The 20,798-nt window shown below is 41.7% G+C and overlaps 2 protein-coding genes across 23 annotated transcripts in view; one reads left to right on the forward strand and one right to left on the reverse strand.

Moving 5' to 3' along the window:
* Window positions 1-474: 474 nt before the first annotated feature.
* On the reverse strand, window positions 475-15,011 carry LOC307177021 (protein Njmu-R1). The gene is made up of 10 exons (XM_079903704.1): window positions 14,655-15,011; window positions 13,706-13,786; window positions 11,175-11,300; window positions 10,128-10,268; window positions 9,825-9,882; window positions 7,917-8,036; window positions 7,048-7,112; window positions 6,760-6,896; window positions 5,629-5,732; window positions 475-2,606 (listed from the first exon to the last, which is right to left on the reverse strand). The coding sequence occupies exons 1-10, from the start codon at window positions 14,792-14,794 to the stop codon at window positions 2,391-2,393; spliced, it is 1,188 nt and encodes a 395-aa protein (XP_079759830.1). The 5' UTR covers window positions 14,795-15,011; the 3' UTR covers window positions 475-2,390.
* Window positions 15,012-18,684: 3,673 nt separating this feature from the next.
* ZNF207 (zinc finger protein 207) overlaps window positions 18,685-20,798 on the forward strand; it is a 44,845-nt gene continuing 42,731 nt past the window's right edge. For all 22 annotated transcript variants that reach the window (XM_079905914.1, XM_079905930.1, XM_079905929.1 and 19 more), the window contains exons 1-2: window positions 18,685-18,851; window positions 20,305-20,431. In XM_079905914.1, coding sequence (XP_079762040.1) covers window positions 18,811-18,851; window positions 20,305-20,431 — 168 coding nt within the window. In that variant the 5' untranslated portion in view covers window positions 18,685-18,810. The remainder of the gene's footprint in view (window positions 18,852-20,304; window positions 20,432-20,798) is intronic.

Raw genomic sequence — 20,798 nt, forward strand, 5'->3', positions numbered from 1 at the left:
GGACTGGAGCTGCCTTCTTACACCTCCAAATGGAAAGACTTCATTGAAGCCAGTGGGGTTTCCATTACTAAGAAGACACATGGTTAGGAAAATGTAGTCCTAGTAACTGAATCTTATTTCTGAGATGCCTGCAGGCTTTTCTGGCATCTGGTATAAGGGATCCTCTGGTAAAGGAGAGGCATTCTGTCATGGTTAATAATGAATGAGAGTGAAAGGAATTGACTTGGGTTATTGAGTTCGAAAGGTAAACTTTACTGGACAATGAATAAAACATTGTGATGGAAATTGCTCCTACACTCTGCCTGATGCCTCCTGCAAGATGCGGAAAGGTGTCTCCCAGCAGGTGATTTGATCTTCTTCAACAAATTCCTTAGCCTAACGAGTATAATTTCCCCCATAAACTTGTTGTGAATTAATAAAAATGTCAGGCTGGAGAATTGAGCTCACTGAATAAAAATGACTGTGCTGGTGAGAAGCTAAGTTGTTTTATTATTATAAATATAATTACAGATAAATTGAGACCATTTTTGATATGTGACAAACATACATTTCCTGTGTATAGCACACAAATAATACATAATGTATTCCACACTTGAACAAATGCTTTTTAAAACTTTAAAAGTTAATATATTAGCTTATTAAAATTTGAATACAGTACATGTTTTTGGTCATGAGCTCTTTGAGTTTCTTCTCATGGCCCACAAGATATTCAACTCCATGTCACTATTTTCCTTGTCTACAGTAGTGATATACAGTTCATCATACACTTTTAAAATAAGACTGTTTGATATATAACTGTGTAATGTGGTGAGCTTACATTACAAAAAGTATATATAAAAGTACATATAAAGAATATGTAATTATGCCTTGACTCTATCCATAAATGACTTGAAGCAGGTAATACATTTGCTTTTAAATGCTATTTACAACATGGACTCTTGAATGATATGTGAATTTGAAAATGAAAAATATGTTTTCCAGACTCAAAATGTTGATGTCTTAACATTGTTTATTTAAAAATTTGATTTCCAAGTGGGCAACACTACATTAGAAAAAGATTCAAGGGCTATGCCGTAAAATCGCTTGTTTTCCATAGTCATTCTGAATTTAATGCTATAAAAAAGATGCTACTTGGATTTTTTTTTCTACGCTGACTATGATCCAAGTTATTAAAGTTTAAAACCATATGAAAGCCTTTATGAGGATCCTGAATTATATTTCTCATTAAAGAAAAGAAATGGCTCAGTGAGTCATGTCTCTAGACTTCAGTATAAGAGAAAGCAGAAGGCCATTGTCAGTCATTTGGAAAGTTAAAACTCAGCACTTAATGTGAATTTAGATGAGTGTAGGAGAGGACTTTTATGGGCTTGTGTTCCTCTGGGCATCCTGAGGGCAGTGAGGACACAAGACTTCTGATCTTCTAAACAAAAATCATTATCAAATGGATTTATTAAAGAGCTAAGCAGAACAAACTGCAGTCATATGTGTGTAGCTACAGTTGGCTTCCATGGGAATTATAAACGGCTCTGAGAACACTTTCAATTGATTCAGAATAAAACAATTTAAGGCTTGCAACAAATGTACAAAAAACTAAAAGCAATGATTAACCCTGACATGAAGAATCTCTGTTACATTTGCTTGTACAATTTATGTACTTTGTTTCTTTTTTAACCCTCTGTTTAAAAAATCCAGCATTTTCGTCTGAAAGAAAAAAGAAAATATAGGCTCTTGGCAAATACCTGTGAACAAATGAAGAAAAGTGATGGGGCCACTTCTGCAGTAGCTTTCCATCAGAGATAATGTTTTATCTTGAAGCTAGTACATCTATTTTTAAAGCTCATTTACCTCCCTACACACTCATGATTTATTTGCATATTGACACGAAATCTGGCTTCATCATCCATCATCAATCAGACAAAAAAAGTCTATCAAGCACCCACAGGATGCACAGATCTGTTTTTGAAATGGTGTCGTGGTGTTAATCTGTCCTAAAACTAGGAGTACTTTTTTAAAAAGAAGCTATAGTACGTTGAGAAAGAAGTATTATCATTTTTCTGGGAGGAAAAGTTGCTAAATACTGCAGCAAACTCCTCACAGAAGCCACAAAATCACCTCTGAAGTTTTTTAAGGAACAACTCCCTGAAATCTAGAATTTATGAGACCAGCAAATGTAAAATTTTCACAACTCTAACACACACCTATCTAGGGCTCAGTGAAGACTTGCATCATATTTATATGTCTTATTAGGTTTAATCTTAAAAGTACAACATGAAAAAACCTAGAATGTTTCAAATAATCTGAAATAGCAATCCTATGACAGTTATAACAACTGCAATTTCAAACACCAAGGCTTGCATAACTTCACAATATAATCATCTCAAAACATGTGATCAAAAACTTTGGGTAGGAGCTTCTTTCATAAATTCTTCGAGGACAGCTACCACACTTTTGGCTTCGGGCATTTCTTCGTGTTCCGCTTTAACAATCTTCAAAAGGATATCTCCACTACCACAGTTCTTTAGGAACATGTAACATTTAAACAAAGCATAATGATTCATTTCTGCCTGCCGGATAAATCTCTTCAAATTATTTGTGTCTTGTATGGCCTAGAAAAAGATTACCCAGTTAAATGTGTGTTTAGTGAGATAATAATGAAGCCTGCAAAAGATCTCCTATCCAGCTGAGAACTCAACATATGTTACTGAAATGTTTGCTTTTTATTTTTGAATATTTTCATCATTTTTATTGCTAATATGCTTTGCCCTCAGTAGAACAAAATCTTTTATATATATAAAGTAAAAATACTTTACAAATCTCCTAAATAAGGTGACAACATGCCTCCCCACCAAAATTTTGAACCCTTAGGCATGGAACTCCTTTTTTTGTGCTTTCCAACTAAGATATGTCACGAATTACAAGACTGAAGTCCTTGAAATATAAGCAAGCATTCAATCCAATTAACTGGATATGCAATGGTACATATGCAGAAGCCACTGAAAAATACAAATGGAATGCCTTTTGAGGATTCTAGTTCGTGTTTGTTTTTAAAAACTTATTTTAATTATTGTGAATAAGGCTTATGGTACAAAATAGATACAGAATAATGCAAATTTATGGTTAAGACCCGGACTCTACTGACAATTAGGAAACCATAAACAAGACCAAAAGACAACCCTCAGAATGGGAGAACATATTTGCAAATGAAGCAACTGACAAAGGATTAATCTCCAAAATTTACAAGCAGCTCATGCAGCTCAATAACAAAAAAACAAACAACCCAATCCAAAAATGGGCAAAAGACCTAAATAGACATTTCTCCAAAGAAGATATACAGACTGCCAACAAACAAATGAAAGAACGCTCAACATCATTAATCATTAGAGAAATGCAAATCAAAACTACAATGAGATATCATCTCACACCAGTCAGAATGGCCATCATCAAAAAACCTACAAACAATAAATGCTGGAGAGGGTATGGAGAAAAGGGAACCCTCATACACTCTTGGTGGGAATGTAAATTGATACAGCCACTATGGAGAACAGTATGGAGGTTCCGTAAAAAACTAAAAATAGAAATACCATATGACCCAGCAATACCACTACTGGGCATATAACCTGAGAAAACCGTAATTCAAAAAGAGTCATGTACCAAAATGTTCATTGCAGCTCTATTTACAATAGCCCGGAGATGGAAACAACCTAAGTGCCCATCATCGGATGAATGGATAAAGAAGATGTGGCACATATATACAATGGAATAGTACTCAGCCATAAAAAGAAACGAAATTGAGCTATTTGTAATGAGGTGGATAGACCTAGAGTCTGTCATACAGATGAATTAAGTCAGAAAGAAAAAGACAAATATCGTATGCTAACACATATATATGGAATTTAAGAAGAAAAAAAAATGTCATGAAGAACCTAGGGGTAAGACAGGAATAAAGACACAGACCTACTGGAGAATGGACTTGAGGATATGGGGAGGGGGAAGGGTGAGCTGTGACAGGGCAAGAGAGACGCATGGACATATACACACTAACAAACGTAAGGTAGATAGCTAGTGGGAAGCAGCCGCATGGCACAGGGATGTTGGCTCGGTGCTTTGTGACTGCCTGGAGGAGTGGGATAGGGAGTGTGGGAGGGAGGGAGACGCAAGAGGGAAGAGATATGGGAACATATGTATAGGTATAACCGATTCACTTTGTTATAAAGCAGAAACTAACACACCATTGTAAAGCAAATTATACCCCAATAAAGATGTTAAAAAAAATAAATAAAATAAATAAAAACACCAATAAATAAATAAATAAATAAAATAAAGATATTGTTTACATATAAAGAATGACAGGTAACATCTTTCATTAGTATTGCCTTTACAATTTATAATGTCGCTATATCACAGTGGATAGATTTGCTCCATTGAAATGTGTCTTTTTGTTTGTTTATTTGCAAATAGTAAACTAACATGAAAAAATGTTCAGCCTGAATAATAATTAAAGACAGATTTGAACAGCTATGGAGTACCAGTATTAAGTTAATAAAAATAAATAAGATTGATAAAAACCTGTTGTATTAGTTTCTGCATAGAAAACCCACACACATTGCTGGCCATTCTGTAATTTGTTCCTATTTTTCTGAAGTGCAAGCTGGCAATTTGTAAGAGGAACCAAAGCATTCAAACCCTTTGACTTGGTAATCCCACGTTAGGGAATATACCCTAAGGTAATAATCCAAATGAAAAAAATACGATCCAGCAATGCTCCTTCTGCATCTCCCTGAAGAAAACAAAACACCTATTCAAAAAGGTAACTGCACCCTTATGTTCCCTGCGGCATCACCGAAGAACCCAAGTGTCCACTGACGGATGAGCAGACAAAGAAACTGTGGTATATATACCCAGTGGAATACCACTCAGCCATGAAAAAGAATGAGATCCTGCCATCGGTGACAACGCGGATGGACCTCAAGGGCATCATGCTAAGTGAAACAAGTCCGACAGAGAAAGACAAATACCACACGATCTCTTCTACATGTGGAATCCAAATATATATAGAGTTAAAAAACAAAAAAACAAGCTCATAGACTTCAAGAACAGACTGGTAGCCACCAGAGGCAGGAGGTAGGGAGTGGGAGAAATGGGTGAACTGTTTTGGTTTTGGTTGAAATAAACTGAAATTTTTAAATGCAAATAAAAGGACTTCCCTGGTGGTCCAGTGGTTAAGAATCTGTCTTGCAATGCAGGGGACGCTGGTTCGATCCCTGGTCAGGGGACTAAGATCCCACGTGCTGTGGGGCAACTAAGCCCGCGCGCCACAACCAGAGAGCCCACACGCCGCAATGAAGAGCCCACGCTCTGCAACTAAGACCCGACACAACCAAAAAATAAAAATAAATAAATAAATAAAGCAAATAAAAACAGTGATATACCATCGTCACCCTGTCAGATTAGCAAAGATGAAAAGTTTAGGTACCCAGTCGTCACTGGGTACGGGAAAACTGGCACTGAGGATTCTAGTTTTGAGAATGACATCATAGCTATAAAGCAGATTTGTTACTCAGTCACCGGTACTAATTACAGTTCAGACAAAGACTATGCGTGGCACTCGGCACACAGCCAATTAGTTACCTTTAGTTTAAAGTTCTCCAGGACTTGTCGAAAAAGAAAAGGGTTACCTCCTTCAGCACCATTCAAAAAAGCCTGCATCCAATCCTCACAAAACCGATTGCTTCCTATAAAATATTTTAGAAAAATAAATAAAAGTGAAATCACAAGACATTTATTCTTCCTTTCTTTTTATTTATTTTCTTTCTTTCGCGGTACACAGGCCTTTCACTGTTGTGGCCTCTCCCACTGCGGAGCACAGGCTCTGGATGCGCAGGCTCAGCGGCCATGGCTCACGGGCCCAGCCGCTTCGTGGCATGTGGGATCTTCCCAGACCGGGGCACGAACCCGTGTCCCCTACATCGGCAGGCGCACTCTCAACCACTGCGCCACCAGGGAAGCCCTATTTTCTTTTTTTAAATTGAGGTGTAATTGACATATTAGTTTCAGGTGCACAACATAATGATTCAATATTTGTATACATCAAGATATTCTTTCCTCCTTTATAAAAACTCTTATAATGAATTATTTAAGACTTCTATAATGGTCTAAAAAAACTTAACTCACCACCTGGTTAAGAAATACCAAAATGGTTGAAGTTCCCATGTGCCTCTTCCCAATCGCATCCCCTTCCTTTCCCATCAGAAAGAATTATCATGCCCATGTCTTTCTATAAACTTTTGCCACATACTTTATCTATAAGCCCTATATAGTATTATTTTGCATATGTTAAAACTGTATTTTTCTTTAATGGCTCTTGCATTATATAATACATTTGTGTGCTATACTGAGACATATAGCTCTAGTTCACTCATTGTCACGGCTATATAGTATTCCATTGTATGAATAGAGCAGTTTATCAATTCTCCTGTTGACAGACACTTAAGTTGCTTTCAGTTCTTTGCTATTTCAAACAGTGCCCTTATGAACATCTTGTATTTGTCTCCTTGTGTACATGTACAAGAGTTCTCTATATACCTAGGAGAAGAATTGCTAGGCATGACATGATTTCCACGTTTCTAGAACTGCTATTGTTTTTGGTGATTTGGGGATAAACATGTAAAACTGCACAAGACAGGAAGGATAAGTTTGCATCATTTGTTCTCAGCGCAAAAAAGGAGATTCACAAGCCTGCTCCCGGGGTTGTTGGCTCACCTGCATTGTGGAACTGAGGCTGGGAGCTACTACAATCGATGATCACAGACTTATGCTGCTCCTCCGTCATGGCCATGCACAAAGACGTCATGGTGCCTTCGTGAATAAGGCCTTGGAGACTGGCCACACTCAGAAACCTGCCACACACACAATCCTTTTGCACAAACTATATTATAGGATGGGAGGGAGGAAGCAAATTCATTCTGCATTGGGAGTGGGGGTGGGTGTTAAAAACATAAACATCAGGCTTGCTGTGGAAAAGGTTCTCTTTGCAAAACTGTTCTTTACCTGTGAATGTCTCTCTTTGTTTTTTCATCTGATTCTTTAACCTCAACAGGAGTATAACTCAGAGCCTATGAGAGAAAAATAAAGCCTAACTGATACATGTATTCCAGTTTTCCTTGTTGCGCAGCCACTTGTGACTAAACATCACCTCCCCCAATAACCACCACGCTAGACGATGCTTGCTCGGCACTGTCCGGGAGCGCTCCAGAGCCTTGTTCAGCTGTTGCTGTTCAGATCACTAATCCTTGTTCAGATCACTAATGGTCTGAAATCTGGCTTCACCACCTGGGCTTGTGGGGCCATCCAGCCTCAGCTGCATCTACCTACCACATATTTACATGAAAAACCTGGCCATTTACTCGAGCCTACCCCATTGTCTAGGTATTTTAGTGAATTTTTCATTTTTTATTTGGACATTTTTATATAGGTAAAATCCCTTTTGATTTCCATTTTCCTTCTCAAATTATTTTGGAAATTACACCTCTTCCAGATCACTTCAAAGGGTAATTATTTTAGGGAGTTCCCTGCTGGTCTAGTGGTTAGGATTCGGGGCTTTCACTGCCGTGGCCCAGGTTCAATCCCTGGTCGGGGAACCAAGATCGCATAAGCTGTGCAGCGCGGCCAAAAAAAAAAGGTAATTATTTTAAAACGTTTTATCTTATTAGAAGACTCAGTATTTGCAATTCTACCTTAGTAGTGTAACTTTCTAGATCTGAATAAATAGAGTGTGGTCTATCCTAATGCAGGCATTGTCTGAATGAATATTCGGGGGGAAGGTAATGTTCAGAGAAAATAAGTATGTCTTTAAATAATCCAAACTTGGCCAAAGTGATTCTCAATTAAGGAAATGCTTTTGTTTGGGCAATACTTACAGCATGTAGCAGAAAGGTAAGCTGCTCCTGAAAGAGATGAACCACCCTTTGGATTGGGCATACAACATCCTCAAACCAGCTGCTCAGGTAGGACTGTACGTGGTTCTCCCCACCCCTTTCCTAGATCAAGAGAGAATGTCATTTGCTTTGATATCAGCCTTCACCTTGGACTTAACATTTTCTTCATGATACTCTTGACAGTGAAAAGAACTGGGGACAGACACCTTCTTTTAAGCTAACACCACAAATTTTAAAAAAGGAATTGTGATATAACTTTGCTGGGCTTGTTGGGCAGAGTGGGGATTAATTCAGTACTGCATTTCTTAAAAACACACTAAGAAATGCGTTATATAAAATGAAGAGACTGAATTAATAGGGTTCCATGCTATTTCTTCACTGAAAGGAGTTGGGGCATTTACATGTCAATCTCCTCCCACTGTACTGTGAACTCTTGGAGATACTCTCTTAATAATCCTCATCTCCCCAGCACCTGGCACAGCGTCTGAAATGTCCATGGATGAGCTTATAAAGTGCCTGTTGAATGAAAGAATGCAGATAGTTCGTTCACACTCGAAATGCGAACAGGGAAGGATACAAGTCATCGCATCAAAACACTCAAGCCCACTCCGGGTGTCAGACACGCTGCCAGGAGCTCATTTGGCTTCCTTGGCTGTGCTGCTCCCTGGGGCTGGAGGGAGAGCTCCAGCCTGGGAGAGCAGCTCCCCCTAGACTCGTAACCCCGGCTCACTCCTATGCTATCCTTTCCCCTCCTGCAGTGTCTTGTAAGCACATGCACAAGTGAAAGAAAGGAATTATTACCACGTGTAATGGGGAGTAAATTTTAAGAGTTATGACTTTACTGCCACCAACCAAACACATAGTTTTTAAAAGGTATGGATAAAGGAATTGATACGGAGGTATCTAATTCATAAAAGATCGATTAATGAAAACTGGGATGTTTCTAAAAATCTTTGAGGTTGAGTTCAAGGACAGTCATCCCATTGCATAGCATGTCTTTGGTGCCAGAGGCTTTGTGGGCCGTTAGTTCTGACCAGAATATAAATCTTATGTGTCTAGAAATTGGGAAAAGAACGTCATCTTCCTCGCTTGGCATGTTACTATATACCTTTGAATTTAATTGAATTTTTCATAGATGCAAAACTTCAGAAGCAGTCTTGTGAAACATACAGCACTTATACGACTATGTTCCCTGCTTCCCTTAACAAGCACCTTTCTTTTTTTTCCTTCTTTTTTTAAAACAAATCCATTTAAAATTAATTTATGTATTTTTGGCTGCGTTGGGTCTTCATTGCTGCACGCGGGCTTTCTCTAGTTGTGTGGAGTGGGGGCTACTCTTCATTGTGGTGCGCGGGCTTCTCATTGCGGTGGCTTCTCTTGTTGTGGAGCACGGGTTCTAGACACGCGGGCTCAGTAGTTGCGGTGCACGGGCTCTAGAGCGCAGGTTCAGTACTTGTGGCACACGGGCTTAGGTGCTCCGCGGCATGTGGGATCTTCCCGGACCAGGGCTCGAACCCGTGTCCCCTGCATTGGCAGGCGGATTCTTAACCACTGCACCACCAGGGAAGCCCCCAAGCACCTTTCTTTTAGCCCGCAAAGTAGCACATTTTCAGAATTTCTACGTGTTTGTGTCCACTTGGATGATTTGACAAGTATAGCAGTCGCATAATGTTAATCATCTCAGTCTTTAAAAATATTAACGCAGGGACTTCCCTGGTGGTCCAGCGGTTAAGACTGCACGCTCCCAATGCAGGGGGCCCAGGTTCAACCCCTGGTCAGGGAACTAGATCCCGCGTGCTGCAACTAAGACCCGGCACAACCAAATAAATAATAAATATTAAAAAAAAAGGAATGAAACTCTTTTAAAAAAGATTAATGCAATCATCTTACCTCACAGTTCATGTTATTTTTCAGCCCTTGAATATACTTGTCCAATTCAAGCCTGAAAGTATGTTCTTAAGGAAGCAATAAAGGATGAATCAAGAAAGGGTTTTATTTCTCAATAGGTAATATAAAAATCTCTCAAATAACTGTCAATTAAAACAAGCCAAGACAAACTGGTCGTACGGAGGTCTGAAATTGGAGTTAATGCATAAGAGGTAGAAAACCTTTGCGGACGTTGCTAGTAATAATCCTCTACTTGCCTGCCAACACTTTCCTTCCTGATACCCTCAAAGACCAAAGAAAGGATATAGCTCAAGTCCTTTTTCAGACCCTCCTAAAAAGCAGACCACATACTCTGAACAGTTATGTTCAGAGTCTGTTGTTGTTTGGGAAAGCAGTTTTTCTTGTTGGAAAAGGCAGTAATAACAACCAACTCGGTAACCTGGCGTTCTAGAACAGAAAGAAAAAGGTTAAATGTGTTATTTTGATAACTCATGCATGTAGTTCTGTAGACTCCTCTGAGCCCTGGTCATCCTTGTCTGGCAATACCATTAGATTGCTCAGTAGGTCAGAGCTTCCCAGACTTCTTGGTTTACTTGTAACAACAGAGGAAAATGAACGTATACCATAATGGGCTTTAGCTAAAGCAGCACCTAACAAACATGGAATTTCTTTGAATTCTCCTGTCTTATGTGAAAAATTCATGCAAATTTCACTCTTGTTCATAGTTTTTCCATGTTCACATAAATATAATCATCTTTTCTCCCTCCCCTAAACCTTCATGAATCACTGAAGCTCCAGGCAGATGTGAAGTGTTTATCCGATGGCCTTATCTTTGGTATGTGGCCTCATACTCCTGAGAGGACTTGATGCCAATATCATGGTCTGAAGTGAACTACAATCAAGGGGTGTAGTAGAAAGATGGCTGGAATTCGACTGAGGACACCTATATTTAAGCCTGAATTCCATCAATGTGACCAGCCTTGGGACCTCAACTTCTCTGAGTTTATTACTTCATCTGAAAATGGAAGTAAGAGTATCTGCTTTATCACCCCTTTGCAAGGAGAATGGCATTGAAGTTTGTGAAAGCCCTTTACCACTGTAAAGTATACAGTTATAGTTTTGGTAATGAGCTCTTCTCTTCCAAGTACAAGACTAAATATGTACACCGAGGAGGCAGAGTCTCTGCCGTTCAGTTAATTCCATTCCACAAAAATGTGAGGCCCAGTGCTCAGCTGCCAGGGAACAAAGATGAACTTTGCAGGTCTAGTAGGTACTGATCTTTTGGAGTTTCTCACCACTTCTCATATTTAGCTCAGAAATAAAATCTCAGGATACAGCACATTTTATACTTACCTCAGCTCCACAGATGCAACATTACCCAGCCCTTCAAAGACTGCTCCCTTAGAAAGACGCTTAGCAATGAAACTGCACAGCTCTGGCTCCAATTCAGATGGTAGATTAGTATCCGCCAAGGAGAGGCTTGACAAATGAAAGACACACGTTCCTTACCAGTGGACTCTGCATTTACACCCCGCAAGTCAGACAGGACATCGCTAAAAGCCCTCACTAAGGACTCGGCAAAGCTTTCTATCTGACTCCTGTTGGTGAGGCTTCTAGGAATGTATATCACCAAGTATGATCTACCTCATCCATTTAAAATAGTTCTCTTTCCAGCTCATTCTCTCTAGTATTATGACTCCACTGGGACCCCCAAGCCACTGACCTTATATCTTTTTCACAGCAGCCTCAAGTTTCTCATCCTCATCTTCTTCCTCCTTACCAAGCTTAAATTCCAGTCATTGTAATCACACCCCTGCACACATTCTCATTCAACCCCCCTTTCACCTCCCTGTACCTACTTAGCAAAACTTCAGCCCTGGTTAGTCCAGCTCTCTACCTACTCTGCATCTGCACCTATGCAGCTGAATGTGTTGGACAAAAACCCATATCCACAGTGTCTAGTCTCATTTTAAATTAATGACCACTAGGAATTTCCTGGTGGTCCAGCGGTTAGGTTGGTGGTTTCACTGCCGTGGGCCCGGGTTCAATCCCTGGTCGGGGAACTAAGATCCTGCAAGCCGTGCAGCACAGCCAAAATACATACATACATACATACATAAATAAATGACCACTAGCCTCCAGTGGGCCCTACTGCTGCCCAGCTATCACATTTCCTGGTTCACTCATTCTCAACTCTTTGAGATCTCTATTTTTCTTTAAATTAATTAATTTTGGCTGCATTGGGTCTTCGTTGCTGAGCGTGGGCTTTCTCTAGTTGTGGCGAGCGGGGGCTACTCTTCGTTGCAGTGCGCGGGCTTCTCATTGCGGTGGCTTCTCTTGTTGCAGAGCACGGGCTCTAGGCACGCGGGCTTCAGTAGTTGTGGCTCGCGGGCTCTAGAGCACAGGCTCAGTAGTTGTGGGACACATGGCTTAGTTGCTTCACGGCATGTGGGATCTTCCCAGACCAGGGCTTGAACCTTTGTCCCCTGCATTGGCAGGCGGATTCTTAACCACTGTGCCACCAGGGAAGTCCCTCGAGATCACTATTTCATGCCTCCTCTTCTTTCCTCAATCCTCCAACTACCTACTACCCATGAATGAACACACCAGCTTAGTGATCATTTATGAGCTAAACATAAACACTTCAGTTTGGTTGAGATTAGAATATAAACAGAAACTATAAATTGAATATGCAGGAAGAAAAGCTTTTCTGTCATCAAACTTCCCAATATAAAATATAAACCCAGTACGCCTCACATCTTTGGTTTCATGTTATGGAAAATTTCAAACATATAAAAAGTAGAGAGAATAGTATAATGAACCCACATGTACCTACCACCCAGTTTTGACAATTATCAGCTTATGGGCAATCTTGTTTTACTTGGTGGTGGGGATAAATTTGGAGATTGGGATTGACTTTTACACACTACTATATATAAAATAGATAACGAAAAAAGACCTAGTATATAGCACAGAGAACTCTACTCAATACTCTGTAATAGCCTATATGGGAAAAGAATCTAAAAAAGAGTGGTTATATGTATACATATAACTGATTCACTTTGCTGTCCACCTGAAACTAACACAACATTGTAAATCAACTATACTGCAATAAAAATTATTTTTAAAAAAATCTTGTTTCACCTGTACTCCCATGTTGTCCATACCTCCCACTTCCCAGACTTATTTTGAAGCAAGTTTCTGGAATCATATTATTTCATCCCTAAATTTCTCATTAGGTATCTCTAAAAATGAGGACTTAAATATATATATATATATATATATATATCTCCACAGTTCTATTACAGTACCTGAAAAATTCCTTAAATCATCCATCATCCAGTCACTCAGTGAACATAATTTTGTTTTATACTCCACTTTGCATCCAACAAGTGTTGAGGTTCATTCATTCATATATATATATATATATAAGTATATATTAAATATCTACCCTGTGCCAGGTACCACTCAAGGTACTAGGTAGGGAGACATCGATGAACAAAAGAGACAGCAATCGCTGCTATCCTGGAGTTTACACTGTAGCGTGCAGCAGAGGAGCTATGAAAGGGTATTCAATGCGGGGGGGAAAGGAGGATTTTAAATTTCTTGATACTCATATTGAATATTTACTGGAGTTCCAATCAAGAAGCTCAGATTAACTGTGTGGCTAATCACCCTGGGGCTAATCACAAGGGTATTTGGATCTGCCCCAGCCTTGACTAAATGAAGTAATAAAATCAAGATGAGGTTCCTAGGGGAGAGGTGGGCTTGATGGTTTGACTCAGGGAAAGCTGCGTGGAGACAGGGTACCCACTGACATCTGCAGGCCAGAGATGCCCTTAAGAGAAAAGCACATACGCGGGATATGGCCAAGCTGTTTTTACCTGAAATCATCACCAGAGGGAGTTTCTGCATTTGTGCCACTTGGGCTTCCATCATCACTGTCCGCTCGCTGCTGTGCCAATCTGCATGCCGCAAAAGCAAGTCAGCTATCAACTTATGGGTTCTAACTCAAGCGGAGTATGGGGCCCCACCCCCCGCAAGCAGGATAGGGGCAGTCAACTAAAATGCTGCAAGGTAGAAGTGCTTGAATCCTCCACTGCCTCCATTGACAGGGAAAACCCATAAAACAGCTCTGACAAGAGCTCCCTCTCTCTCCAGGCCACTTAAGGGGTGGAGGAAAGGCTAAATTAAACATCCAGAAGAGTCAAGGAAATTTACTCTTAAAAACAGACTTTACAGGGAATTCCCTGGCAGTCCATTGGTTAGGACTCGTAACTTTCACTGCTGAGGGCCTGGGTTCAATCCCTGGTCGGGGAAATAAGATCCCCCAAGCCACGCACTGCGGCCAAAACAAAAACAAAAACAGACTTCACAGGGCCAGAAGAACCCCAGGAAGTCTGCTGGGGCAGAGGGAAAAGAGGCAACAAGGACAGAGGGTAACTAGAAGGTGGGCGTGGGGGTAGGGATGGCGGGTTGGGGATGGAGGAAAGTGGGGAGACAATGACAGGAAGGACAGGGGATGGGAATTGACATTATTGAGCGTGTGTGGCACTGCGCTAAACAAAAGGCAGGGGCGACAGGAAGGGGCTGGAAGATGTTAAGGACAGAGCGCACAGGCATGGGAGGGCCAGGCACAAAAGTCCAGGATGGGGGCCCGGAAGTACCGCGTAAGGCGAGGAGGGCCCTGAGGGCCAGAGACCTTGGCTGGGAGGGGAGAAGACGGCGTTTGAGAGCCGCCAGGCTGCGGGACCTGGGGTGGGCTGCGGGGCCGGGCGGCGGGGCCGAGCGGTGGGGCCGGGGCGGGGCCACAAGGGCGGTCGGGCGCTGCACCTGCTTCCGCGGTAGCTGTAGAGACAGTAGTAGCTGCTGGGCGGCGGCTCGAGTCTCCGCTCCTCAGCGGAGCCACCCTCCTCGCTGCTCTCTAGCTCCTTTTCATCCCCATCCAGCGATTCCTGCAAGGAAGGGAGCATCGCGGCGGCCACTGAACGGCCCTGTGTCCCCGCCAAACCGCTCCCCCGCTGCCGTACAGTCCTCGGTGGCCCGGCTCCTCCGGCTCCCGGCCCTCGCGTATCTGCGTTCCGCCGGTTTCCCGGGCTCTCAGGCGAGGAAGCTGGACCGCCCCCTGATTTTCCTGTCTTCTCTCACATCATTCAGGTCTCTGCAGAAACGTCACTTCCTCAGAGAGAACTTGACTGCCCTATGCAAAACACATCCCACACGCACCTCTACTGATGTCCCATCAGTCTCTGTCCTGTCCCCTTATATTTACTTCTTCTTCATCGCACTTGCCCCCACCTTATGTATTTGTTTACTATGTCTCTCCCAGTAGAATGTCAGCTTATTCACTGCTATATCCTCTGTCCTAGCCCACGGCCTACGGTGCTCAAGAACTGTTTGCTGAATTCGTTTTAAGATTTTGTAACGCCTAGGCATGTTTTTCTTGCACATTTCACCCTATCACTATATCAAAGATATTAAAGTACACCTATATCCCATGTTAACTTTATATAGAAAAATAATAGCTAACATGTACGGAGCAGTTTCTGTGTGTGAGGACCCTTCTAAGTGCTTTACAAATACTTACTCATTTAATTCTCACAACTCCATGAGGTAAATATTATCCCATTTGACAGATGAGTAAACCAAGGCCAGTATTACTTAACTTGTCCATGGTAAAATAGCTAGTAAGTGGCAGAGTGGCATTCAAACCCACTCTGGCTCTAGAACTCTTTTTTTTTTTAATTTATTTATTCATTTTTGGCTGCCTTGGGTCTTCATTGCTGCCCGCAGGCTTTCTCCAGTTGCGGCGAGTGGTGCACGGGCTTCTCATTGCACTGTCTTCTCTTGTTGCAGAGCGCAGGTTCTCGGCGCGTGGGCTTCAGTAGTTGTGGCTCGTGGGCTCAAGAGCACAGGCTCAGTAGTTGTGGTGCACGGGCTTAGTTGCTCCATGGCATGTGGGATCTTCCCGGACCAGGGATCGAACCCGTGTCCCCTGCATTGGCAGGCGGATTCTTAACTACTGCTCCACCAGGGAAGTCCCTCTAGAACTCTTAATACTGCAAAATTGAATTGAGGATGACTGTTGACCTAAAATTATTGGACAATTAATCTCAGGGTTGTTTTGTTTTGTTTTTTTTTTCACTTCTTTAGATCTTTAATTTCTTACAATATTTTGGTTTTCCAGAATATAGTTCAGAACTTTTGTTAAATTTATTCCTAATTTTTATGCTTTTTGATGCTATTGTAACCAGAATTGTTTTCTTAATTTTATTTTCAGATTGCTTGTTGCTAGTGTATAGAAGTACAATTGGGGCTTCCCTGGTGGCGCAGTGGTTGAGAGTGCGCCTGCCGATGCAGGGGACACGGGTTCGTGCCCCGGTCCGGGAAGATCCCACATGCCGCAGAGTGGCTGGGCCCGTGAGCCATGGCCGCTGAGCCTGCGCGTCCGGAGCCTGTGCTCCGCAACGGGAGAGGCCACAACAGTGAGAGGCCCGCGTACCGCAAAAAAAAAAAAAAAAAAAAGAAGTACAATTGATTTTTGTATATTGATCTTGTACTGTGAACTTTGTTGAACTCTTATTAGCTCTAGATTTTTAAAAAATGTATTCCGTAGAATTTTCTACAAACAAGTGTATTAGTTTTCCAGGGTTCCCATTAACAAAGTACCACAGACTGAGTGGTTTAAACACACACACAAAATTTTTTTTTTTTTTGGCTGTGCGGCTTGCAGGACTGAACCTTGGGGTCCCAGCAGTGAAAGTGCTGAGTACTAACCACTGCACCCTAAACAACAAAATTTATTGTCCCACAGTTCTAGAGGTTAGAAGTCCAAAGGCAAGGTGAAAACAGGGTTGGTTCCTTCTGAGGGCTATGGGGAAAAGTCTGTTCCAGGTTTTTCTCCTTGATTTATAGTGGTCTCCTTCCTATCTCTTTATAGTGTTTTCTTCTATACCTATCTCTGCAACCAAATTTCCTCTTTTTGTAAGGACACCAGTCACCAGTGTCCACCCCAATGACCTCACCTTAGCATTATTACCTCTGTAAAGACTCTATTTCCAAATAAGGTCACATTATGAGGTACTGGGGGGTAGGATTTCAACACATTACTTTTTCTTTGCGGGCTTTTTCTTTTATTCACATACTCATGCCATCTCTGAATAAAAATGGTTTTGTTTGTTCCATTCCAATCTGGATTCCTTTTACTTCCTTTTCTTGCCTAATCACCCTGGCTGGACCTGCAGTACAATGTTGAATAAGAGTGGCAAGAGTGGACATCCTTATATTGTTCCATCACCTTCTTTCTTCATTTTTGTTTTTGGTAGAGCACTGGGCACCATCTAAAATTATCTTATTTTTTATTTTAGTTAGAATGAATAAATGCTTTTCTATATATAACCACTCCCTACTTCAGACCAATTTCATCTCTCATCCAGATTACTGTCACATTCTCTATGACTTGCCTTTCAGCCTCCACCAATCCACTGTTCCCACTGTAGGCAAAACGATTTTTTCTAAAACTCAAATCTAATTCAGCTTCATACTTACTAACTCTGTGACTTTGTGTCAATTACTTCAACTTCCCGCCCCCCCTTTTTTTGGCTGCTCCCCCCGCAACTTGTGGGGTCTTAGTTCCCCCATCAGGGGTCGACCCTCGGCAGTGCAAGTGAGGAGTCCTAACCACTGGACCACCAGGGAATTCCCTGCTTCAACTCCCCTAAGCCTCTTTTTCTTCATCTATGTTAACCGCGTGATAACAATGGCACCTCCATCACAGGTTTGTTGAGACAAGTAATGTAAAACTTACCACCTTGTCTGGCGCACGATAAGCGCTCCATGGATATCTACTATTACTTTTTCCTTTTAATAGTAACATCTAATTTACATTACTGGTTATTTCTCTATGCCAAACTCTGTTATAAGTGCAGACAGAGGAAGTTTAAGTGGCTTGCCCAAAGCCATGCAAATAGGCAGGGGCACTGGTGGAAAATGAACCCAAGCACTGGACTCTTAACCAGCTATACTCTTATTTGCGTTTTTCTCTAACTGCGCTCTTAAAATTCTTCTGTTGCTTCCCAGAGATTTCAGCATAAAATCCAGCTCCTCAGGCTGCTGGAGAATCTCCGGAAGTCGCCTTTGCCAGCCTCCCTAGGATTACCTCTTGCCATCAGCCCCTTCACTACGAGCTCCAACCCTACTATCTCTAGCGTTTTTTCAGGTGCTCAGGCTCAAAGACGTGCACTTTTTGCGCCCTGAGTGAGATACCCTCTTCTCCACCTCGTTTGCTCCCATTGACCCTGCAGGAAACCTTCCTCGATACCCCAATGACCGCCAAGGCCCTGTAAACGGTTCCTCTCCTCTGAGGTTCCGCAGCACCTCGAATTTCCGTCACCGCGGTGGTCACGCTGCGTCGTTTACGCATCCGTCACCGATCTGTGAATTACAAGGCAAAGACTCCGACTTCTTCGACTTAGTAGGCAAACGTCCGACAGTTACTACAGAAAGGAGTAATCCGGGAAATGAAACAAAAGAAAAATTGGGCGCTGTCTCAATTATCCTTTATTTGTAGTTTACCTTGAATTACTCTGGTAACCTATTGAGGTTTTTTTTTTTTTTTTCTCCAATTCGCGCTGTCTCGGCGCACCTACGTATCATCGGCTCTTTTATAAACAAAGTAAACCCGGAGTAATTCGCACGCACGGGAGAACCCGGACCGGACGCACGGACAAGATGGCAGCCGGCCCTCCGCTGGCGCGAGTGTCCGCCCACTCAGGGCGTAGGCCTCGTCATGTGAACCTCCCCTGCCTGGCACCGCCCCCGGCCGCAGTGCCTGACGGGAGGCAGAGCAGCGAGCGAGGGCGTCGGCCATTTTGTGGCTGTTTCCTGTGGGACACGGAGGTGGCGGTTGGGTCGGAAGAGTGAGAGACTCTTTGGCTAGTTTTTCCTGCTTGTTTTCTCCTCCTTTTTTTTCTGTCGGTAGAGCGCAGTTATGGGTCGCAAGAAGAAGAAGCAGCTGAAGCCGTGGTGCTGGTATCCTTTGTCGGTTTGAAGTCGAGGCCGAGCGGGGGCGCCGGTTGGTGGTGACCGGGACGGGGAGGCCTGGCTTTGGCCTATGGCGGAGAGTGGGATTTAGGCCTCGGGGTCGGTGGTTTGGTGGCTGGGCTCAGATTTGGGAAGGTTTCTCGGAAAATGGGGTCCCTGGGGCGAGAAGCTCTGTCAGTTGTGGGCCGTGGGACTCCGTGACTCAGGAGGGTCTTGGTTTGGTGCGAGCGTTGACCCGCGGGGAGGCGGCTTGGACCCCCTTCACCAAGGACAGAGTCCCCTGAGGAGTCTTCTGCCACACTCCGTTGTTTTGGTGACGGTTCAACAAAGGGACTTGAGCTTCGAGTATAGTACGCTTATTGACTCTGTGGCGGATAAGGGGGGAGCTTCCGGAGTCGGTCACCCACTCTTTTCTTTTTTCTTTTTTTTTTGTAGAATCGGTGGTTTAGTAAAGGCTTATGTTAGTCAACCCTGATTTCGACGCCCCCCACCCCCCCTTTTTTTTTGCTGGGGGTTGGGGGGAAGATCTAGCTTCCGCCTCCCACCCACTGACGCCTTAATCTTGGAGAAGCGTTCTCTTACAGGGTGGGGTTTCTTGTTATCTTTTTACCTGTTTTATTGCAGTGAGAAAGTGCCTCTTAATAAGGAAACGTGGCGTCGGTTCCCCCCCCCCCGAAACGTTAGTAAACTTTACGTTTCAGTTGATTTTATTTACTGTCTGGTACCTAAAAACGCTGCATTTATTTATATAATAGTTGAAAACCGGTTACAGATTTTGTAAAGTGCTTTTAGGAAAATCTGACAAGGGATAGAAGAATTCTCAGTATTATTAACAGAACTTATCTGTGAGTTTATATACATTTTTGGGCGACAAATTCGTACGGAATTGCAAGCAGCTTTGTGGATTGTTCATAGGAAATTGTCGCAATGAACTTATTTTCAGATTCTAAATAATATAAACATTAAATTTTAAATGTTAGGTAAATTATTAGTATTTCGATTATTTTTATCTTCTAATTTTTGAAGATCTGTCCACATTAACTTTGGGTTTGTTTTTTTAAAAAACATTTTGAACCCTTCCAGTTCACAGTGTGCATTTGTAAATGTTGAGACATTGAACAAAAGAAAAGTTAATTTCACATAAATCTGTGAAACGCGGGAATTTGACAAAACTATACTGCCTACTGAGATGTGTTTATTTAGGGGTGGTGAAGAGATAATGTGAGATTGTGAGCTTCCAGGACATTGAAAATTCCAAAATTATGTGGCAGGTTAATCCTTAGTTGTATAATAAATATCAAAAGTAGACTTTATATAAAGTACTCTTGGTTTTAGCTGTTGCCTGTTTTTAATGTTACTACTATTCTCTTTCATTACAGATTTATTTTTTATAGGCAGTGTCACTATTGTGCTAGTTTTGTACCTTAACAATAGTGATCAGGTATTGTAATAGAGATTTTGATGATGAGAAGATCCTTATACAGCACCAAAAAGCAAAGCATTTTAAATGTCATATATGTCATAAGAAATTGTATACAGGACCTGGCTTAGCTATTCATTGCATGCAGGTAAGGAGTTTCTTTCGTATTTAATTTTTGCTCTCTTGTAGTTTGGAAACAACATGAAAAAAATCTTGAATTTCTCTTTGATAGCTGTAGAGTTTTTTTTGTTGTTGTTTATTGCAAAAGGTTAGGTAAGATGACCGGTAAGCTTTAAAATTAAAAAAAAAAAACCTGTTCTTTAGCCATTGAGAAGATAAACAATTGATTTTTCATGTTTAAAGAGTTTATGCTACTATTTACCTTTAAATTATTGATAATACCTTTTATCCTAGATTTAGATGGGTGACAATTAGGTTAAGATCACGAAGTATTTCGTCAGTACTTGGCTAAGAAAACAAGGATCAGTGATTTAAATTTTGTGGGCAGTCTGACC

This window comes from Stenella coeruleoalba (assembly GCF_951394435.1).
Source record: "Stenella coeruleoalba genome assembly, chromosome: 19".
NCBI classification, from domain to species: Eukaryota; Metazoa; Chordata; class Mammalia; order Artiodactyla; family Delphinidae; genus Stenella; species Stenella coeruleoalba.

What these genes read in the sequence shown, in the direction of transcription:
- LOC307177021 (XM_079903704.1), bottom strand. Translation starts at nt 14,794, where the DNA reads ATGCTCCCTTCCTTGCAGGAATCGCTGGATGGGGATGAAAAGGAGCTA. An exon ending in CCCTCTGGTGATGATTTCAG is followed by an intron (nt 11,301 to 13,705) that starts GTAAAAACAGCT and finishes TCATTTGTCAAG; the next exon opens with CCTCTCCTTGGCGGATACTA. An exon ending in ACAAAGAGAGACATTCACAG is followed by an intron (nt 6,897 to 7,047) that starts GTAAAGAACAGT and finishes TGTGTGTGGCAG; the next exon opens with GTTTCTGAGTGTGGCCAGTC.